The sequence below is a fragment of the Cuculus canorus genome, chromosome 1 (assembly GCF_017976375.1).
Source record: "Cuculus canorus isolate bCucCan1 chromosome 1, bCucCan1.pri, whole genome shotgun sequence".
Taxonomy (NCBI): domain Eukaryota; kingdom Metazoa; phylum Chordata; class Aves; order Cuculiformes; family Cuculidae; genus Cuculus; species Cuculus canorus.
This window is the reverse complement of record NC_071401.1, coordinates 148,561,185-148,585,098: the sequence shown is the minus strand read 5'-3', so window position 1 is coordinate 148,585,098 and position 23,914 is coordinate 148,561,185. Positions and strand designations below refer to the sequence as shown.

Here is a 23,914-nt window from a genome sequence, read left to right as displayed (position 1 = left end):
GCGTGCTCGTTCTTCCTTCTTAGTCAGAGTATGGGCATCCCCTGTATCACACCAGGAAGCACAAAAGCCTCAGCATTAGATCAGCTTCAAAAGCTTTTAGTATAAGCTGATGGCATTTATCTCTTCCAGTTTGAAAGTTTGGTCTATAACATTTTCATAAGTTAGTGGCTTCTGAAGAAGATTCCAGAGGATTGATATGCAAGAATGTAGAATATGATTGCTACAGGAGACATCAAACTGCAGGTGGTAATAGCTGCATAATGACCTTTATCCTTGCCTGTCTATCCTGTCCTGCTTATGTTTGTTGCTCTCACTTTGTCCTAATGGTGCTGGTCTCAGCATATGAGTGAACAGACACATTGGAGCTGATGTTTTCACAGAATTACCCCATTTTCACTAGATCTCGTTCCTGACCAGTAACAGTTCAGAAGCCATCACTATCTATACGAAGATCAGATACTTTCTCCCTTGTTGTCTAAATATTCGCTGAATTTTATCTGCCATTTCATCATCAAGTGTACTATAGGGTCTTTCAGCAATTCCTCATACTTTGCCATAATCACTGTTTTCCTGAATAATAGTGTGGTGTTGGCAAATCTTACTGGCTTAGCCTCTTCTCCTGATGATTTATGTTAACTAGTGCAGGACTGAGCAGGCCTGCACTGTGGGACTGCCCTCTGCTGGGAAGAGCTTTTGGAAATCTTAACTGTACAAACTCTTCTGACCCTTGTCTACATGCTTGTTGTTCCCCTCAAATAGTTCCAATTAATTTAGTTGCAATGATTTTTTGGGTATAAATTTTAAAAAAAGCCTTGCTGGATTTTGCTTCCTCCTGTTCCAAATTTCAGGTTTCAGTGATTTGGCTTCCTGCTCCGCAATTCTCTGGATCACTCCTGTGATCCACGTGCCACATTTGCTACTGAAAGTCCTCAGGACTTCTAAGCGAGAGATTATACACCACACATCGTGATTGACATAATCAAGGGGCAGCTGAGTTTGGAGGGGGCCTTAGGAGGTCATCTTGTGCAAATTCAAATTCACGTATTTCATCAGTGGGTTGTTCAGAACATGGGTGAAAACCTAATTTTGGCATGCTGTCTAATGTTTTCAGATTGTTGAATAACTATGTATACTGCCACATCAGCAGGAAATATCTCGACTGAACCAAGACTCAGAAAACCCTTCAGGTTAAACAGCATTGAAGCCAGCACGGTACTAGACAACTCCCATTCTCCCTTATGCGCATCCATTTAATTTTTCTATGCAGTACTCTGAAATCTGCCCCATCTAACTGACTCCCAGCCTTTTACATCTTAAAGACCTGTCCCAGCATCACTGTGCAGTCCAGGTGCAGTAGAGGGCATCTCCCCTACACTTCCTTTCCTCCTGCATCTGAAAAAAAACCCCACTCAATTGACAGAAATACAGCATATTTTAGTCATAAAATATGCATAGGTGACTACGTCAATGCAGATGTCAATATTATAGAGGGAGAAGTACCAAAGAGAGCAGTGTAAGGTTAGGGTTGGTGAGGTGTTTGCAGGTAAATTTGCACCATTGCAGTTAATTCCAGTGTGCTGGTGTGTATCACAAGGAAGTTCTCATTGCAGTTTCTGCTTTGCAGCTAGAATGAGTTTTTTTGAGGCTCTGGAGCAGAGTGATCATTTTATCTCTTTTCATGAGAACAAATGTGAAACTCGGAAAACAGCCAATGATTAATGCAGAGAGAAGTTTTGCAGAGCTGCCTTCAAATTTACATACCTTCCCATCCCCAGACGCATGCTTGAAGTAAATCATAGCTTATTCCTTCTCACACAAGTTTCTTGTACTTTGTTTTGTGGCATGTTCCTCAGGAAGAGAAAACAGTACCTCTTTGATTTGATAGAACTTCCCCACCTTTGAAATATATATAAGCAAAATTGTGTTTTCTCTTTCTTCAGAAGAATTTTATGCTGAAGGAAAAGTCAGTTTTCATTTGTAAAATTAAGTGCCTTCAATGTAAGAAAGGGTTACATGAGACCTCAAGGGCAGGTAAGGCAAGTGACTCCTCTTCACCTCTCAAATACCCTAATCAAAGGTAAGACTGGAACGATTTTCTTAAATGCCATTGTAGTGTAATTGTGTATGATCTATTCTACCTACACTTTATGACTGCCCTGTAATAAGCTCCCTTTAAGTGGCTCCTGTGGTTTCTGAACAGCTGCTGGACTCAGAGCACGTGGATTTTTTGTAATTGGGGGACTTCAGGTACTGCAGTTAGTGAGCCATGTTTGCTAACATCTGATGCATTGTGCTATGGAAACTTTAGAAATTTTCAAGCATCAGTCATTAGAATAATATCTTTATTCTTACAAAAAGTTGATGGAGAATTGTGTTACTTTGAATTGTGACATTAGTCTTCAAAATATAGTAATTTAATGATTTTCATATGACTTTTTGTACTCATCTTTAAAACATCCATTACTGTGATACTCAATGGTGCCCCAACTTCCTGCCGCATCCTCCTGTTTTAGCCCTTCTCCTAGCTAGTACGGTGAAGCTCCTAGCTTTGTGTTGTCTATTCTGGAAGACAATGTCAGGAAAACGGGCAGAACAAGACAGATTTTAGGCAGTTGTTAGCTAGAGTGTTCTCCGGTGAAACATCACCTTGTTGATACAGCTGCACGGCTGACTCTCAGGGGTTCAGAAGTATGTAAGTGTGATATGTTTGCTTGCAAATGTTTTTGATTGCCTCTCAAGCTACATTTAAACAAATGTTCGGAGGGCTAATTGTTTTCCCAATGATGGGCTGACAGCATGGTTGCTTTTAAACACTTGGCTAAACCTTCAGTAGTTTTGTCTACAACTGGTCTGTTTGTAGTGGCTTGCATTTCCTATGTTTTATTTCTGTGCACTATTGTCATTGCTTCAGTTATGACTTGTATTTCTGAAAGCTGGACTAATTGACAACATATCAAGGTTACAGCTACAATCTCAGCAGTTTGCCAGTGGCACGTTAAACTAAAAAACAACCAGCCAACAGATGACACATGCACCTACGTCGTGAAAGCAAGGAACTGGTAATTTGGTTCTGGTGCAGTATGTGAGTACCACCAGGCTGTGGGGCTGTTGGCTCCCCAGAGATCTTGCAGCCTGTGCAGAGAGCAGGATACATCCTCATTTTCTGCTGTTGCCTCAGGTCTGGGCTTATTTTCATATATTAATGTTATAGTCTGGACAGGATATAGGACAAACTATTTTATAAGAATAGGCCAGCCTAATGGTACATGCAAGAATTTGTATTGTGTAAAGTTTGCTTTTATTTAGCATAAATATGTTTCAAGTGGCCTTTATTCTGAAAATAAAAATAATTTGGGGATGAAAATTCACAATGTAGGTACTGATGCTGTTATTTGTCACTGGCACACCTCTAGTCTGAAGTTTTACTTACTTGGTGCGGGTGCAAATGTCTGTTTATTGTGCAAGCCATAGGTTTCATACCCTCAAAAAGGTATTGTATTCACACAGACCCACCACCTCCTACACTGGCTTCCTCTATCTTTCATAAAACTCACATGGACCTCTCTTCTAGACTCTCCTTTCCTCCACAGATTGCGTCTTCCCTACTTTTTTTCTTGTAAGGACTGAGTTGTGCACCTTTCTGTGAGGTCTGATCCTAAACTTACAGGGGTTAATGTGGGAGAGAATCTTTCCATTACTTTTGAGGCAGTAGGTCTCATTCCTAAGTCAGTATTTCAAGAGGCTCATCTTTTGCTGGAAGAGCAATGCAGCGCATATGTAGACGTGCACCTAAAACTTCTGTGTTTGCTGGAACTAAGCCTCAAAAGCACATCTCTCTTCCAGGACTTCTTAACAGCATCATTGACTTCTTTAATAATACAGTGATCCTCAAGTGAGCAGTAAGTGAGCCGTATCATGAGCAGCAGTATTTTGATTCACCCGTGGAGAAGATGTGTAGTATATATATAAAAAAAGAGACTCCCCTGTAACGCTTTTTATTTAACAAACTCAGAAAATCAACCGTGATCACCTTCCGAATAGTTCCCTTCTGAGTTTACACACAGTTGCATATGATGCTACCAACAAAGCAATTGTGCAGATCATTTTCTGGAGAGCTATTGAGGTTCTCCATCATTTTTGCTTCTACCGACAAAAAATGGGTTATTTTGAGCACCAACTTGATCTTCATGAAGAAGTGGAAATTGCAGGGAGCCAGATCTGGTGAGTAGGGTGGGTGCTCAAGCACAGTGATGTTGTTAGTAGCTAGAAACTGCTTCAGAGACAGAGCGTTGTGGGCTGGCACATTGTCTTGATGTTAACTCACTCTTGCACTCTTGCATACTGACATTTTCCAGCCAAGGGTAAAAAAAGTCCATATTTGAATGTGAGTCAGCTCATACTAAGCGAAGCAATTGAGTTGAGCCTTGTCTCACTGTGACAGGTTGAAACATGTTCTATAAGCATTTCTTTGTCCTTTGCCTCCTACTCTTGGTTCCTGAGCTGTAGGGTTAGTCTCAATTTTTTTGTGTCATATCTCGTATATGCTGGCTACAGCAATACAGAATATCCATAACAAGTAGCTCTGCATTGTTTTGTCCAAATTTCTTGCCATGACTATATTTATATCCATGAAAATACCTTAGCTCACAAAGTCACTCCTTTAAAAGACAGGGAAGGTCTCATGATTATGACAGGAGTAAAAACCCAAATCCTTTGATTTTAGGTAAGTTTTCATGTTCCTGTTTCTCTCCAGTCAGAATAGAAATTGAAGGTGAAACTTCTGCAAGGTGGGGAGCAGGGAAGCAAAGGAAAAAACCAAACCAAAAAAAAAGTTTATTGAAACATGCAAATACAGAGGGACAAAGTCTAGAAGCCTTTTGTTGTCTCACAACCGTTTTGCCTGTGTTTATCACCACATTATCCACTATCTACATTATCTACTGTCCTAATATACTGAATTTGAATATGCCTGTTAATACCGCCTTTAAGCCTTGAACTTTCTGATGGGAGTGACCTCCCTGTTGACAGTTTGTGAATAGTAATTCTGTTTTCTTCAGGGTATGAGTTGTCACCAAACCACTTGTCTATGTATCACAAATATTTTGCTTAACATGCATGCATTTAGATTAGTACTTCCAACAGTTCAAAAAGTTCTTTTAAAAGTTCAGTGCTTCAGTTTCTTATTTAATAAAAAATATAGTTTGTTCAGAAACTGGAACAGTTATTGAACCCTATGTCACATTTCATTTTGCACTGCAAACAGTAACAATGAAGATGTTGGCCTCATCGTATGGTGTTTCATACTGTGTTAGACAAAATATGAAATTCCATTGATAAGAACTTACCTCTGCTCAGTCTCCACCAGCTGTATGAAGAGATATCTTTATGGCAACATGCCATGCTTATAAATGAAAATTCTATGTCTGCACATACTAGTTCAAAAAACTCTTGGTATTTTATAGTTAGATTATTAGTATTTTTAGAATATTCAAGCAATTCAGAACATGGGACAGAAGGAATCAAATAGATAATTTCTAGTCACTCGCAATCAAATAGATAATTTCTAGTCACTCGCAATCACAAGCAACTACATTTTTAGATATCCAAATCAGAAAAGTCCACAGCATTATCAACAGATACCCTGAGAGCCAGAAAGCTTTTACAGTCTTTACAACACATTTAAGACCTGTAGACTCTGAACATCCCAAGGAAAAATAGGATCATCATAACCATAGGACAAGGCAATAGATTTCAAAAGGAGTTGTTATGTTTCTCATGGCTTCTGCCCAAAGCCTTTGAAGACGACCGTCAGCTGTGTAAGGGAAACAGTCTGAGCAAACACAAAAAAACCTTAAAGCTGCCTTTGCAAGCAATTAGAAACTTCTAACTTTATTTTCCAGTTGCTAGACCCTACTTTCCACTGCAGCTTCCTAATTTCTGTGAAAAATTTCTGAAGTTTTCTTGTGACTTTTTGCTTCTGTGAGTTCATTTACTTCTCTGTGTGTTCATCAGCTAAATTCACAATTTTTCATGCAGTGTCGCACATCACCTGGAATATCATAAGGAAGAGATTCGGAGATCAGTAGCAGCCACTTGTTGTGACAAGGGATAAACAAAAGGAGCGAAGGTTCTCATCAAAAGCAAGAAAAAATCTGTGCTTTCAAAAACTTCTTGCAACAATGTATTAAGCTGTATAAGTAACATTCACATTATCTTAAACAGCTATCTACAATCCCAACTAAAATTGATGCTTGGTAAAGGGATAGATAAAATTTACATAATACTTGAGTATATATAGTTTAACTGGAAATAAAGTAGCAAAGCGGGAATGTATTCAGAGATATTCAGCAGATAAAGGGCATTCTACACAAAAGTACTTCCAATCGGACTAAAAGACAGTAAGTTTCTATAACAAAGTGTATTGCTGGTGCAGAAAAAAGTATCATTTCAGAGAAATGATCTGGTTCTTTTGTCAGATGAGCACAAGAGAGATTTTTCACTCGGGTGCCCCTTCTAACTAGCAAGATATGCTGACTAATCTAGATTATCTCTCTTTGATATGTGCAAAGCAAATGTTCTACATTGACACAGAGCTAGCACATTTATCAGCTGAAATGTTGTTAGCCTTGCACTCCCTCTTGCCACGTAAAGGCAATCAATCTACCTATGTGGTACAAGGGCTAGCTACTGATGTAGTACCTTGTAATTTCTGTATAAAAATATGTTATGTGTATTTTTTGTGTAATGATCGCTTTTACTTCTTCATAAGATTCTTAAAATAAACCTAGTATATCTGCTGAAATGCAGGATGCAGAAATATCACTTTTGTTCTGCAAGAACGGTGCTACTATATGTAGCAAGTTTCAAGTTCTATTAAAAAAAAAGGAACTTATTTTAATATACATTCTGCTGAGTCATGTAAGCCTTCTAAATGCAGATTTACAACTGTTTCCTAGCATTCTCATGAGAATTCCATACTTGCAACAGAGACAATTTTAATCAAAGCTGGTGACTCTTTTTTTGGCTTATTTTCCTTACATTTGGTACCTTTCATTTCTTGGTATATGTTATTTCCACATGCAAATGTTTTCTCATCAGTCTTTGTACTCTTGAAACAGCAGTTTTGAAACAGCAGAGAAAGAGCTCTTGTGGGAAGAAAGGCCACTTGTGGGATTTATTATCACTTATGCTTAATATTTAACTACAGGCAAACAGTACCAAACAAGAGACAATCAGATATCTTCGAAATTATGCATAGAGCAAAATATTTTCAAAAAAATATTTTCAAAAAAAATATTGTCTATTTTTTATTTTGCTTATAAAAAAATATCTATCTCTCTTTCCTCATCAGTATATAAATGGATTCTATTTCTACTACATATATCAAGATCTTCATGTCATCTTTGTGTTAGAAGACCATGTACAACTAGAAAATGAATCATTGAATTATAGAATCATAGAATGCTTTGAATTGGAAGGTACCTTAAAGATCATCTAATTCCAATCCCCCTATGATAGGCAGGGACAGCTCCCACTGGATCAGGCTGCTCAAGGCCCCACCCAACCTGGCCTTGAGCACCTCCAGGGATGGGGCAGCCACAGCTTCCATGGGCAACCTATTCCATTGTCTCACCACCCTTATGAAGAAATTCCTCCTAATGTCTAGTCTCAGTCTTCTTCTCTCCAATTTATAGCCATTACCCCTGGTGCTATCCCCACAAGCCTTTGTGAAAAGTCCCTCCCTATCTTTCTTATAGGCCCCCTTCAGGTACTGGAAGGTTGCTATAAGGTCTCCTTGGAGCCACCTCTACTCCAGACTGAACAATCCCAACTTTCCCAGCCTGTCCTCATATGTCCTCTGCATCTTTGTAATCCTCCTCTGGACCTGTTACAACAGTTCCATATCCTTCTTATATTAAGGATTCCAGAACTGGACACAATACTCAAGATGAGGTCTCCCAAGAGGGGAATAGAGGGGCAGAATCATCTCCCTCAACCTGCTGGCCACGCTTCTTTTGATGTAGCCCAGGATACGTTTGGCTTTCCAGTGTGTGAGCACACCTTGCCGGCTCACGCCAAGCTTCTCATCAATCAGCACCTCCAAGTCATTCTCTGCAGGGCTGCTCTCATTCACATCATGCCCCATCCTGTATTGAAACAGTGGATTGTCCCAACCCAGGTGTAGGACCTATTACCTGGCTTAAGAAATGATCTTCAATGCACTCTAGGAGTCTCCTGGATTGCCTACAGCTTGCCGTGCTACTTTTCCAGCATATGTCAGGGTGGTTGAAGTCCCTGAGTACGATTAGAGCTTGCCAGCATGAGGCCGCCTGTAGCTGGAGGAAGAAGGCTTCATCGATTGGCTCTTCTTGATCAGGTGTCCTGTAGTATACACCAACCACAAGGTTCCTTTTGTTGCCTTGGTATTTTATTCTGACCCACAAGCTTTCAATCTGTTTGTGGCTACTCTTCAAAGACAGCTCTTCACACTCTATCCATTCCCTTATATAATAGAGGGCAACGCCTCCACCCCTCCTTCCCAGTCTGCCCCTTCTGAACAGCCATCGATAGCCACACTCCAGTTGTGGGATTTGCCCCACCAAGCTTCAGTGATGGCACCATGAAATGAGAGCAGATGTGCCAAAGCTTTGGCTTTTTAGCCACAAGCACATTTCAGGCTCTAACTGCGTCTCATAATTAGCTGGAGTTTATATGAAAATTTATGCCTCTTAGTAATCCTAATTCTTCACACCCTGCTGCAGTGGCTGACTTTGCTTGGAAATTTATTTGCAAGCTCATCCCAGACACTTCAGGAAATGGAACACTAGCAATATCTGCCGCCTCTGATCTGTAAATGCTTCAGAAGATTCCACTTCCCACAACTTTTTGAAGTACGTTTCATGCACTTTATGCCTGTAATTGATCTGAGAGTTTGTTATTTTTGTCATTTTCAATATAGAGATAAACATCGAGAATCTGAGAATTGAGGGGAACTAATTTTTAGTTAGTTACATTTTTAATAGGAATTATACATTTTCTATGCATCTCTCTGAGTCAGAAGATTTTAAAATATATTAGAAAAAAATATTATTGCTGTTAAAGCATGTTCTGGTAAGAATCAAGAAGTCCCTTATAAGTCCATCACTTTTTTTTAAAAAAAAGGACCATGACACTATGTTCTAAAGTAAGAAACAGGTAAAACCACAACCTTCTTGAGTGTGCACACAGTGAAAACTGCTTTAAGAGGATGTTAAGATTACAAATGAAGTAATCAAAAGTTAGTTACAACATGACAATAGTTTGGCAATATTAAGTTGACGGTACTTCTTTAATTTGCCCTCACAATGTAAGTGTGTTAAGGTACTATTTTGACACGATCATAAGCCATTTCTGCTACAAGATCTTTTCCTCATTCAGTGCATCTATGGGATAGCGTTCTTTTCATGGGTAACTAGCCAGTGGGATTTCTTTATTGATTGCATCTCCAAGCCTTATGTACTACACAGTCAGATGTTGCTTTCAAGAGCTAATTGCTAACCTCTTTATAGACTTTTTTTAATGCTCCCCTCATTACAGCATATGAATGCTATATAAGCATTAAGACATTTATATTCATAAGAGCATTGTATTGAGAAGATACTTTTATGGTCCCTGCTTTACAGATGAAGGCACAAAGAGGTTAAGTCAGAGAATGACCTCTGTGTCATTTTGTGCATTCAGTATAAGACACCAAACAACTCGTGTCTTTGAGAGTTCAGCATTTGTGGGCAGTTTGTGGGCTCAAACCACTGCTCAGTGACTACACTTGCAGCTGATACTGCTCAGCATTTCTGCAAATCCGATACAGGGTCCCGAGTCAGAAAACCTGAAAATGAGGAACATACAGTAAGTGATCACCTGTGAAAGTTGTTCAAAGGGACTTGCCTACCACTATTTGGGAACTCTGTGGTAGACACGGGGTCAGAACCCACTTCTCCAGGGCAGCATCCAGCTGCTTTAATTTTGAGAGCATCTTCTCTCTTCTTTACTCACTAGATAGCTCATAACTTCTGCAACAGATGCACCAGGGCTTCTGCAAAGTCTTGTTTACTGAACAGTCCTAGTTTACAATTAGAGCAAGGTTTATTCCATGCACAGACAAAATAGTAGGACCCTTCTGAGGAACATGTTAAAACATATACTCAGGGAGGAAGGAAAGGAGAGGATTATGTTTCGATATTGCTTTCTTTTGTCTTTAGAATTCTTCCTCACTCTCCTGGAAGAGGACCCCTCTTCCCCCACATAAAGATTCCTCAATCAACAAAAATAATATTTGGAAAAATCCTGGTGTAAAAAATCTCTTTAGTCTGACACCTGCATCTCTACCATTTGAATTAACTGCTCAGCCAATGACAATAGCAGGTTGCCATCTTCCCACTTCAGCAGCGAATTTAATGGAGGCATTAAGAGTCCAGGTAAAATCTTGGGTTCCACTGTAGTCTTGAGAATTTGGGAGTAAGAAGAAGACATTGGTCCTCCCTCCTCCATCCTCAAGCTTGCCCTCTGCCTCTCTTATCTTTCATAAGCTAGTCTTCCGTCTCCTTTTTCTTTGACTTCTATTCCTCTTCCCCTCCTCAATAAAGAACATATTAGCACAGGCTTCTCATCCCTGATCATACTGTCCTCATCCAGGCCCCACAAAATTAGTCCAGATTCTGTTATGAATCTTAGCCTTCCTTTTGTGTTCTTGCCAAATACCTTCCAATTTTCTCTTCTCAAATCCTGGTCAAATTTCTTTCTGGCATCTCTCCTCACCACTCCACTGAATACAGTGGAACTCAGAGCCAGTGTCTGTGCAATCACCCTCCATTTCTCTTGACCTCCAGCTCCCAGTATTACTTCCCAGCATCTTCTGCTCTTCTGCAGGAAGGAAACTGCTGTTTCCTTCTTACATCTCCCCTGGTACAAAGCTTCAGTTACAGGGTAAGTCCTGATTTGCCCCTGCAGTACCTGTTCATAGCATGTGCTGGCGGAATACTACATGCCCACACCTGTGCCTGGGAAGAAACTGGACAGGAAAGAAGAAAACCACCGGCCCAGGGTCCTTCAGCTTCCAGTGCTAAAGTATAAAAATTCATTGAGCATAAGTGAAGAATTTCAATGGCTTGCAATGTAACCTATATTCAAGTGAGTTTTTATGGAAGAAAAAAAAATGCCCCTAACACAAACCATACCATACCTGTGAGATTCTCTGTTTCTGATCAACAGCATAATCAAACAGTCGTGAAGATATTTTTTGAGGACAATGTAGTTCTTCTTGCCATGCATTTCAGCTAACACTGTAGAACAAATGTTCAAACTGAGGCCCACAGTGGCATAAAAACATAACATCTACCCGGTTGTTTCTGTCATGATTTGCATTTATGGACCTTTCTCAATGTGTATTTAGAAGCAACATTGGAAGCAGACAAGACTTTCAGGTTATTTCCACATTGTTCTAACTGTTCAAGCTGTCCAGGCATGTTAGGTACATACTTATTTTTAAGTTAAAATGTGCTTCTGGATAGTCATGAGTTTAAGAACACATCTGAATGTTTTCTAGAACTGGATCCTTAGCTCTAAATATGTTTGAACTGATCTTTACAGAAGTGACTTCCAATTAAACCTGTTGTATCTTTATTCTACCTTCTTGTATAGGACTGAATTAAGCAGTTAGCTGACCTACAGCTTAACAATAATTTAATAAAATAAGTAACCAGAAGCCTTAGCTTATAAACCCACAATTTCTCTTCGCAATTTACCTTTTATTCATGTTTCTTTATCAGATACATCCTAGAAAACCTGAGTGAGCTAGACTTGCTGAGATCATGCTGTAGGTGTGGGTTGGGGAATTCCATGGAAGACATGGAACAGGACATACGTACAGCTAGGTGTAGCATAACTGTCAGATCTCTTGCTTCCTTTTTGAATTAAATGCTAGTTCAAGATGCATTAATCTAGCCACCTTCTGTTGTAGGTCTCTCTTAAAGAAATTTGATTTTAGAGTGTTTATTTGATTCTGTGGACTTCTGTGGATGTGAAAGTGGAAATGGCAATATGGCCAAAAAAACCCCAGTACTCCTAATTTTTAATCTTACCTGATAACTTTTGCACTTATAATTCACTTTTGAAGCCATTTACCCAATGGAATGTAGGAAAAAATCTCATAGACAAGTTATTTGTTAGATTATACCATTTCCTTTACCTCAAAAAGAAACTGAGAAGAGTGTGATGAAACAGAAGCCATTACAAAAAGACAGTTTCATTTGCAATGTAAAGCAAAAAAACACTCCACTTTAGCAAATTTTCTTTTAAAAGAGATTCCAAACCAGGAACCAATATTACCGACATGCCTCCTACCCTACTGTCAAGTTACAGGATTTCTTTAACACCAGCTTGTAAAAATCCCCAAAGCCTAAGTGCTTCTTCAGCACTTCCCTGATAATATAGGAAGCATTTATGCACTAGTCGTAGCACTTCATGCCCACATAACTGTTTGCCTCATCAAAGCATAAACCCCTACTATTTGGGACAGCTGTTTTTCAGGCTATAGTAGCAAAAGGAATTCTTTTTTTGAAGAATTTCCTTTACTGTTCTGCAGTTCCTTAAAATGTATTTTTTTTATCTAGATTTCTGGCAGAAATCTGACCTCATTCTGCTCCTTCAATAAAAACAGAATGGGCTGGGTTTTTTTTTGTAATATGACAAATATAACACCAAGAATGACTTTAAATAGTTTTCGTATTTTACCTACTTTTTTTCCACAGCATTTGACTGTAGGGTCAGATATGTTTTCACGTCTCCAACTGCACGAGATCAACCAGCTGCATCTCACAACTATTTATTACTATTTTCATCCCAAGCAGCTTCCTTCCTTTCAGATGACCTGTTTTCAAGTCTTCGCTGTATTTTTGCCATCTCAGCCCTATGTAGGAAACATTTCTTAAGCTCCCTGGTGGAACTTAATGTAGATGTCTATCCCTGCAAATTGTCATTTTGTCAGAGGCTCAAACTGCTATGCTTTTGGTGGTTGCACACTTAAATATTTTCTTAGCTTTGTGGTACTAGTCATGTAGTATGGTAATAACTTGTATGGAAATTGTATCAAAATATGATCACACATTTTGCTTTAATAGAGAAAATAAGAGCATATTCACTTAGCAATGCATCTGCCTGGGAAGGGCAGTTGGCCTTCCTGTTGCACATTGCAGAATTTAGGCCAACCTGTCAAGGTATATATATACACTATATTTATTTAAGACAAAAGTACATGCAGCAGAATTAGCTGAAGGAAAATTCCTATGGAAGATTTCAACTTTTGGTTGAAATCCCAAAATTATTTCTATTTTCAGTTTTCAGGAGTTAATGCCAACATAGAGTTTGCTTGTCTAGTTCTTCATTTGCTGATGAAATTGCACATTTTCCAAGAAACTTGGTGCAAGCAACTCATATTTTTTTAAGAATGTTTTCCTCCAATTTTAAGTGGAAATTTATTCTTTTCTAGTGTCTCAGACTATTTTGCCCTATTTTAAAGTCATAAATGGAATGCATACACTTCATAGACCTTATACTAATATCCTGTAGAGTGTTTAATTTCATTTAAGGTAAAGGTCAGTTTGCATTCTCATAATGAAAAAAGCACCTTGTATTCTTACAATGTATGATATTGGTATTTTCATTAGTAGTATATTCATTATTTCTATTCCCTGGCTCAACAGACTTGGAAATCCCAGGCTTACAGAGGATTTAAAGATAATTTAGGGCCTACTTAATAATAGACATTGATTTTTCTTCTTGTTTAACAGCTGCAGATGTGGTCCTTCAGGAGATGCTTACATGTTATGTCTGCCTGAACCTGGTATGTATCTTAAAAATATTAGGATTGCATTACATTTATACTATTTGCTTCTATATAAATCTACTCTAGGTCTTCTACTTGTATGGGATTTTTTTTATCTGCTACACAGTTTCTAAGGCCTTCTTTTCCTTTTTCATTGATTCTCTGTCTTTTTTTTCCAATTACATCTGGTTTGTGGTAACTATCATGATTGTATCCAAAACCTTGGTGCAAGTCCTTTATAATCAACCTATTCTGAAGATTGATAATAGCTATCAGAAATTATTCTGCTTTTTTATATTAAGGTCAGAATAAGAAATTAATGGAAGCAAATATGTTAGTCATTTCAACCATTCTTGTCTTCTTAAGACTTGTTCTTAGATGCTGCCTCCCCCAGCTCACAGCTAAAGTGGAACACATTTTGCATTCCCTACATACTCTTTTTTTTGAACACAAAATTAGTCCCCTACAACAATTCCAAGTTCTTGCACTGCAGCCAGCAGCCACACATGCTTTTATCAGTTTTCTTAGAAGGCCTATATGTATTCTGAGAATATTTTCTTTTCCCAAATACCAAATCCCTCAGATTTGTTCCTAGGCTCTACCTGGAAGTATTATAATTGGGAAATGGTTTTGCACTCTTACCCAACCTGAGTTAGAAAGCACTGTTCTGCAGTTGCATAACTCTGTAAGCATTTAATTTCATCAACACCTGTCTTTCAAGATTTCTAGATAGTTAGAGATCTGAATGTCATATAAAAACATGTTAAGTGTCACCACGTGTAACAGTCCAGCATTCCCCAAACATTTATGGCCTAAGGAATTCAATAATATACTCATATTTATTAGCCCTGAGTAGATTTTCCTCCTATTTCTTTTTTTTTAAAGGTATTATTTCTTAGTTTCTGCAACATCCTGTAGATAACTGATGTATTTTATAAATTAACAATTTGTTGTGTGATGTATGTACCCATTACTGGTTGTGTACTTGCCTCCTGTGGTGTCCTTTAGTGTTCCTTCTAATATGAGGACTGTATTAGACTGTATTGACTGTATCTCAAGTCATACTCTCTAAGTTAAGACTGATTTAAAGCTATCTGCCATCACCACTCTATTTTTTTTCAAGTTGAGGAGGCAATGCTGGTTTTATGCGTATCAACAAATGACCCAGTCTGATTAGATCAGTGCCTTCTTTCTTTTTAGTGCTACTCAAGAGTCAGATGCTGCACTTTTCGCCGCCTGAGGTCCCCTGCATTGTCCAAGCTGGCAGCTTTTCCTAGACCATTCCTAACACTAATGAAAGACCTTTCATCTCATGTGATTTCAGACACTTCATTTCAAAATGTGGGAAAGAGCTACCTCTTTTTAGTGTTGTGGTTCGGCGGCTTGAGTGCTTGCTGTGGAAATAGGAAATTTGGAAACAGCTTTTTCAATGGTTAGTGGAGATTCAAAGTTAGATGTCCCACTGAGGCACAGCTTCAAGCTGAAAAAGTGCCATAGCCTGAATTCAACAAACAAGTCTGCTGTTGAGGGCTTTCTACTGAGTGGTGGGGAACATGAGGTCGAACTCCTGAAACCAAGGAGGCAACAGAATCCACATCGCTGCTGTCTGGGGCACTGCTGCAGTCATTCAGCTAGCATGGACACCAATGCCCTATTTCCCAGAGAGGCTTTAAAAGTAAAAAGGGGCTGGGATTTCAGACAGCCTGTTTCTTACTAGCTAGGTAAAGTGATTTTACTTCCTGCATGGTGCTGCAGCTGCTGGTTTGATTTTGAAATACAAAGCTGCCTCTAGAATCCTCAGAGAAGAATAAGATATTGCATTCCAGAGGCATCTAAAGTACATGTATTTCAGTACCTAAATTGTAAAGTCCGCTTTACATTGACCTGGCCATATGTCTATGCAGTGGAAAGACAGGGTTTCTAAGTTCTGATATGGTTGCAGATGCTACAGTGGCTATTGTATCTTATCAGCTTTCTCAAAATGGACACAACCGCTTGCAGACATTCTTCGGTATTCAAAAGGCTCTGTCACCAAGTCTTAATATCTGTCAAATCTCACCTTTATGATTTAGGGAGAATGGGACTAAACTGGGGTAATTAATTCATTCTGAATTCTCTAAATGCCTCTTGAATCTAAAGGCATGTTTCTTCCACAAGTAGCTCGTTTACTGGGAATATGATTAGTTTTTATTTGGCTTCACCAGTTTCACTAGTAAGAGTTATTAAAATACTGTGTTATTCTCTCTAGATGCATTCTTGTTAAGTAAATTTTTTCCATTTTTACCCTTATCAAGCTCACCTCTTAATGACAGTCTTTCCTTTATCTAGTCCTACTCTTATTAAATGCTTTCATATTGTTATTCCTGTCTTACTCTGATAGTTTTCCACTGAAGTATTATTGACTTGTAGGTATTTTAGCTATCCTATTATTTAAGGGTATAGGTATTATACCTGTACATTAATCAAAGTAATTGTTTCATATTTCACTTTAAAATCCTTTAGATAGAGTTGTTTTTTTCACCAATGTGCTTTTTGTTATTAGTTCCTTGTGCTTCTGTTGTGGTTTCTGGTTTTCTATCTTCAAGGGGCTTCCCAGCAGAAAGTCACTTCCTTTGGTTATATGGAGTCAAAGAAGCAGCTTCCTGAGAAGCCCTGCTGACACAGACAACTGGTCCAATATATTGGGCTGAGTTGTAAAGTGGGGGCTTTAGATGTGGGTTTTCCAGTGAAGGCTGATCTGCCCACTCATGCAGCTTTAGCCTTCATGCTGCACTTCACTTCTCTTTTTAGGCCTCAGAAGAGGTAATTAAATGTTTAGACCTAACCTCTGCAAAGATTTATCCTAATACCTAGTTTTATGACTTAAACTATTTGATGATTCTAAGCGGGCTATGTTACAGATGTAAAACTAGCCAAGTAAATGTACCTTTTAAGATCGGATTGTAAGTTCTTAAAGCAGGAAAACATTAAGATTCAAACATATCAATGGTTCTGTTTATATCCTTTACATTAACATAAACATATAATTCTGAAATAGTCTAAAATGACAGTATCTTCTGAAGAAATAGCAAGATATATTTTCTTTGGACCTATGAAGTCTAGGAAATTATTAACTCTAAAAGGATTAAAGCGTTTTAAAAGTAAAATATTTAAAAGAAATATTAAAATTAAAACCTGATTCTGAGATGGGAATCCCAATGTGATATGCAAAGGTTTCATAATAAAAAATCAGAAAATTAGACTGATTGAGATAATCTCTCATTTTAGGCTTAAAATTCAACTTGTAAAACATTTTCAATTTTTTTTTTCTTTCTTAAGGAGAGAAAAAGCTTCATACATAAGATGTACTTGGAGATAGCGGCTGGGCTCTTTTTAAAAAAATATTGCCCTGTAAGTAATTACAAAGAGCTCTTATAAGGATTAAAATGGAAAAATGCTGCTCTCTGTTTAACGAACTGTAACGCTTTATAAGTTAGCCGAAGAATTAAAACAAATCAGGAAGCTGGGGAAAAATGTGCAACATTAGTGCTGGCACAGCAAGTTTCCCCTTACTGTACTGAAAATAATACTAGTGTCAACTATGAGCCAGAACCTCTGTACAAACCATCAGTGATCCTTTGGCTTTGGTGGCTCTATACCAATTTCTGACAGCTAGGGAATCAATACTATAACTCCACCAGTTACAGTAAAAATCTATATTTTGGATTGCAGAATTTTCCATTTGTAAAATTCTTTGTAAGTCAAGTGAAGAGCTTGAATTTATGATACCTTCTTGATTTGAATAAAGGACTGTTTTTCTTGAAATGCATAAACTGACGTTTTCCCAAACAAATGGAATTGTTAGACCCAGATTCATCATTTCATTTGCCTACATGATATGATGCCATTATTGGTTCTTTTGGTTTTATGTCTCCTTTCAGATTTTTTTCTGTATGTATTCTACACTAAATTATCTGACCAAAATCATGGTAAACAATAGTACTTAGGCTGGTATTAAGCAGCATTTATTCCTTTTGATATTTGTTTGGTGTCTGGGTTTTTTTTTAAGGAGAGTTTTCATTGTATTCCAGGGCTGGGCATGAGAATTCAGGCGTTTTCGTAGCCCGGTAGCTTGAAGTTCAGATTGCAGGCTGATTCACTGGAAATACATATCATCGCATTCTACATGTAAAAGAATACAGCACTCCGTGTGGTGATCTCTGTTCTTACTATGTAGAGAAAAGGCTGCTTCCTTGCTGTCAGAAACTTCTCAGTTTATTTTGAACCTTGAGTGGAGAGGACCAGAAGCAGCATAATAACAGAGATTTGAAATTTCACTGCTCAACATGGTTAGACCATGGTGGTGAGCACAAGCAGGTTATCTCTCAAGCCTTCTACTTTCAGATAAACAGCATCTTCATTTGTGTAATTGTTCTGAGCCTACCCCCATGAGGATTCACATCAAAGATTATTACAGAGCTACAAGGTCAGAAGGGGGTGGCAAAGGGTTCTGTCAAGGGACAGAACAAGTATGTAAGCACAGAAGCTCTCTGTGGCTGTCACATTCATAAGTTTCTGATCTTTTGGAGACTGTTGAGCTGGTACACATCTGTTCTGTATGGGCACATGACTCCCTGGGACAGAATAATTTCTACAGTTAGTTGGCTTTTCTTTTCCTATGAAGTGTCTTCTGATGTGAGTGGTCTATCTGTGTTATTTCCAGACATTCAAAAATCTTTAAGAAGGATACAAATGCATGTTGAGAAAAATTACCATTTCAAGTTTTGCATTCCTTTAGGAAGAGAGACTGATTTTTATTCTACACTTGAACAATACCTTATGCAAGTGTCCTTATACTTTCTCAAGCCCTCCAACAAGTGCTGTACTACATTATTTAATTCTGTTTTTTATTCAAAGGGAGGTGAAAATCCTTCTTCTGTGCTATTACTATGAACTGGCTTGGAATGCCAAGCAAGGATGAAGAAAAGTTCTGAAACTTAAACAGTCATTCTGTCGTTGGAAGTTTATTTTTAAAACATGGAGGAAGGAGAAGAGCTTGATGTTGTGGTTTCTAACTGATATTTGAATTTTTATATCAGGCATGTCAGTTATTTGAGACATTAAAATGTGAATAATAAGTTCTCTTTCTCCAACTTGTGTCTGGAATCCATCTTCCCATGCAACACAAAAATCAAAGCAGGCTTTCTGCTGCAATAACATCAGTGTTGGCTGATGCTGTACCATACCCTGCCTCTTCTGAACTCTTGACGGCTCTTACTCTCCCAGAGACGTACCCTGAGCTCACTCTGAGCTTGTGACAGGCCAAAGTTATAATGTTCAAATGGGCTGCAGAGTTTAAATCTACCCTATAAAGACAGCATTTGCTCTTGGTTTCTTGCTGTGTGTTTGTGTACCTTCCCATCTGCTCTGAAAACAAGCCTTCTGCTGACCTGCCTAGTGGTGTAGCCTCTTATTTGAAATAAAAATGATTTGATCAAGCATTTTGGTTTGGTAAGATTGATGGTTTTAGTGGTCTTCAAACCATTAGCTTTAATCTTTCAACCTTCACCCTCTTTTACTACTGGGGTGTGTTGGTCCCAGCCAGCAGCCACACCCACATAGCCGCTTGCACACATTGGGAATTTAACATAATTTATTGCCATAATATATTTAGTTGCTGATTTGAGTATTGGGAAGCAAAGAAGACAAACATTAAACCATCTTTTCTTCCCCTTTCCCAGGCTCAACTGCACATCCACTCAACATCTCCTCCCCTCTTGTTATCTCTCAGGTTACACTCAGTCCCTTCAGTGAGGTGGTGGGGACAAGGGACTGGGGTCAAGTTTCTCTCTGCCTTTCCTTATTTCTCACCCATTTCTTCCACTTATTATTATTCTTACTTATTTCCTCTCCAATGGCCTCCATCAGCCACAGTCACTTTGGGATGTAACTGCTCAGTCGTGGAACACCTCCAACTCCTTTTACCTTGTTGTCCCTTCATAACCTCATTTCTCTCCTTCTTCCCTCCTGTGTTCCCTCCCAGGTTTGTCTTCTCACCTTTGGCATTTTATGCCCTTTCCTCAGTATGCTTTCACAGAGGTGATGCACATGTCTGATGGGAACTGCTTTGTCACGTGGTGGGTCTTCTGCAGAACCAGCTGGAATTAGCTGTGACCAGCACAGGACAGCCCTAACCTCCTTTTCAGGGGCCACCCCTGCAGTTTCATGGCCCAGATAAGTGAGGAGCACAGGAGGGTAGAACAGTAACTGCCCAGCTTCAGGTAGAGATGTAGGTGTAAGCAGGTCAGATTGCATCATTAGAGAACCTGTTAGCACATAATTTATCAGAAAGGAACCCAGGAGGGACCTTGAAGCTAATTCATAATTTTAAACCTGATGCATACTTCTACTTCGGGAAAGAACCAAACCATGAAACCTATGCTTTCCATATTGCAAAGGAAAGTTAACTGCATGTGGAAAGCAAGTTAGTTGTGTAATCGTATTTTGGCCTAGAATTCAGTGCTGAGGCACATTTTGATGTTTTCAGAGCACAGTTGCTGGTTAATTTTCCCTTTATAAGCCCAAGTCATGCTAGAGAAATACCACAAAATGGAACCTGTAGTTAAAAAAAAGCTACCTACGTTTATTAATATATTTCACTAAACAAAATGCTTTTTATAACTATATGGTACAAATTCTTAAAAGGCAGCTTGCACCTGAAACCAGCAGATAATGGTTGTTAACGCTGGTTTCAGGTTGCTTCTACTCTGTATTCATAGTTAGGCTAGTTCATGACTATGGTTATTGATTGAGGGAGTATAGATAGAGGAAGAGGTCATCACTGTTTTACATCAGTTTTGTAGCGAATGCAGAGGAAGTTTTGTAAAATGTGCTTCTGAAAGGCTTGTCTGCAAAGAGCTACAGCACAGCATAGATTATGTCAGCAATAAGTTTCATACTGAAAAACACAGAGTTCTTATTCTGTAGGATGTAACATCATGGCTTGTAGCTGCTCAGAAAGAGCGCGTCAAATCAGTGACTACAGCTTGTCTGAGCCTGTGCTGAATGCTTTAGAGAGTGCTCTGGAGCTGGGCCTGGGCTACAAACATAAGCTTTGAAGCAGAGTTCCGAGATTTCCTCAAACACTTATTTTGGGGTCTGGTTTGTTCTGCTGCTTACACTGAGCTAAGCAGAAGGTTCAGATGAAACCTCAAGGCCCACTGCAGTCTATATGGGACAGATGAGGGATGTAGATTTTTGCCCTAGACACATGGTATTGGTGATGGGTTTGTTAGGATATGCCATAGCCAAAAGGAATCTCTCTCGGTGCCTAGAATGTGCGTGTCTTGGAAAATACTTAAAACATTTAATTTTATTTTAGATCAGTATAAATAACCCTTCTTTTGTGCAAAATGAGGGGCCATGCTAGCAGTGCTATACCTTTACTCTCTGAAAAATCCCTAAACAAAACACTTCCCTAAAATCAGCTATTTAATGCAGCCCCTTTGCCAGCCCATTGCTGTGGGAACCCAGTCTTTCATTTATTTATGAAACCAAGCAGATTCTTGTGTTGCGTGTGGAGTTGCAATTCTAGGTAAGTGTTCAGACTTTTTTTATACTTACTTAAGGTGTCATTTTTTCTTTTACGATATGAATTCAGCTATGTAAGTTACATGACTGTTCAAAAGTACCTTGATGATACTTCTATGTTTTTAGGCTTTGAAAGGCATGACCAGTGACTGTAGATGTTCCATCAAGGTTACCAAGCATCACTTTGGAGTTTGTGTTAGACAAAAGCAATTTAAGGAAAGTGAGTTACTTAGTATTAGGGGAATACTATGTGAGGATCTTTACAAAGGAAGTTCATGCCTTTAATTTCTACAGCTCCGCACCCCAAGAATCTGTGATCACCATTGCAGCTAAAGTATTAATGTGGCCTATTCTAGTTTTAGAATAAAATCAGATGAGTTTATCAAAATACTTGCTGAACCAAAGTCAAAGAGAATAATCCTGTCTACATCAGTGGGGTCAATTTACTGAATCACCAGGATTTCACCATATTTGCTTGGTCATTAAGATTTTAAAAAGCGTTTACAAATTTTGACAGCACTTTAGAAAATCTTATCTAGGGCATAATTACCAGGTTAGAACATTCTTGGTGAGACTTGAATACAACTCTTTCTCATTTCTATTTATGTTTATGCATCTTGTCTCTTCTTTTCTTTTTAAAACGCCAGACACCAATTTTGCATCTGCTGAAATCACTGGCAAAATTTCGTACACTTTCAATAGATTACAATCAAACCTTTCATGAGTAAAACATTCACGAATACATTATTATCATCATTAATATTATTATTACAATTCTTACTGTTTTTGCAATTTTCGAATAATAATGTAAGTGAGAACAGGAAAAAATGCAAGGAAACAAAATCTGATCATTATAATCCATAACAAATCAACCTATAACAAATAAAAAAGAGGTACTAAGGAATTGTTTTGATGTAAATTTGTGTAAGGAATAAATTCCATATTAAACTGACCAAAAATGTGAATATTTTCACTGATTATTAAATAATCAAATTTTCTTCTAGAACTCAGAATTAGTCTCGGAGTTTACATATAATCTTATACAGTCATAGGATTCATTACAGAAAAAAACCCTAAGTTTGTTTCAACTATGTCTGAAAAGAAAAAGGTCTTAAACACTTGCATTTGTTCAGGTCAGTATTTAATTTGGAAATTAGTAGCTGTCTGTCAGCAATAACACATTTTCACTTCATAATGTCTTTACAAAATATGTTTACAATGATGTGGACAGTAATTTGAAAGTCTCACTATTAGTAAAACTGGAAACTTGGGTAATGAAAAATTGTATGAATTTTAAACCCCCAAAATACAATGTTGTGTGTATGTAATTTCATTAAAATACCACTTTCTAATCCTAAAATACTTTTATCTGTATTATTAAATATATTTTATTCCATCACTAGAAATAATGTAGAGGTATTTATTTTATTTATACTGAAAGAATTATTGTTTATTTTGAAATATACAATTTAAAACTATTGTTTATTTTAAACAGGATTCAAATTTTGATCTCTAAATAATGGTAAGTCTGCAGTGCCTTCATTCTCCTCTATCACTGAGTGCTTCATATATGCTACAGAAAACTATTAAGCAAACTCAGATTTCGGGGATTGTTATAGGTTTTTTAGAATAAGCTGTTCTAAAATGACAATGAACAGTTTTCTGGAAATACACACTTGGTTTCCTGTACTGGCATAGTATAATATTTTCTTTGCCTAACTATTTCATAACTTAAACATAATAATTACTGTCATGTATATGTAATTGAATGATAATTTTGGCTTCATAAATCATGTTATACAAGTGATACATACCTCTGTATTACATACTATAAAGCACTCCAATATCAGAAACACCCTTTATGTAAACTTCTGCTGCAAATTAAGGAAATGAACCTTGAAACATTTGCACGAGTGAGTAATGTTACCCGTGTGAGTTGTCCCATTGACCTCAAAGAGACTTCTCAAAGGAGTGAGAACTTTCTCATAATAGTAAACGATGATGATAATGCCTCAGTGCCTGCAAGGTACATTTTCCAGGAGGATGTGTATTCTATATTATCGCTGTATTTATTTGGAATTTTCTGACTGACAGTTGAAAGAACAGCCTGGTCTTTTTCTGGCTCCTGATAGAAAAATGTTCTTGCAGAGTTTTCCTGACCAAGACGTGCTGGGCCAGGCTTTTGAGGATGCACTAGAAGTACTACAGCAGCACTCTGACAGAGAAATGCATTATTCACCAGGTAAAAAAAAGACCATTGTTTCATTTGATTTACTACTTTGTATTTTACAGGAAAGTACATCTTGAAGCACATAGGTGGAAGAGTAATTTCCCAGAGGTGGGTTAATGGACAGGAGATGGGTCTGAATGGGAAGATGGAAAGAGGGAAGAATATTTGGATTGTTTCTGCCCCTCTGTTAGTACTGCCCAGTGTGGCATGCATCTTCTCTGTCACAGAACAGGGAAACTGTTGGACAATCCCCCTCT

At 38.1% G+C, this 23,914-nt stretch overlaps 1 protein-coding gene across 5 annotated transcripts in view; it reads left to right on the top strand.

Moving 5' to 3' along the window:
• Positions 1-1,927: 1,927 nt before the first annotated feature.
• Positions 1,928-23,914, top strand: part of SPIC (Spi-C transcription factor) — a 29,920-nt gene continuing 7,933 nt past the window's right edge. Inside the window, exons 1-5 of one of the 5 annotated variants that reach the window (XM_054079944.1) lie at positions 1,928-2,077; positions 13,824-13,876; positions 17,929-18,323; positions 22,923-22,949; positions 23,576-23,669. In XM_054079944.1, coding sequence (XP_053935919.1) covers positions 22,947-22,949; positions 23,576-23,669 — 97 coding nt within the window. In that variant the 5' untranslated portion in view covers positions 1,928-2,077; positions 13,824-13,876; positions 17,929-18,323; positions 22,923-22,946. Of the gene's footprint in view, positions 2,078-13,823; positions 13,877-17,928; positions 18,324-21,337; positions 21,432-22,922; positions 22,950-23,563; positions 23,670-23,914 lie in introns of those variants that run through there. The other 4 variants (XM_054079938.1, XM_054079949.1, XM_009560520.2 and 1 more) reach the window with 4 other exon arrangements.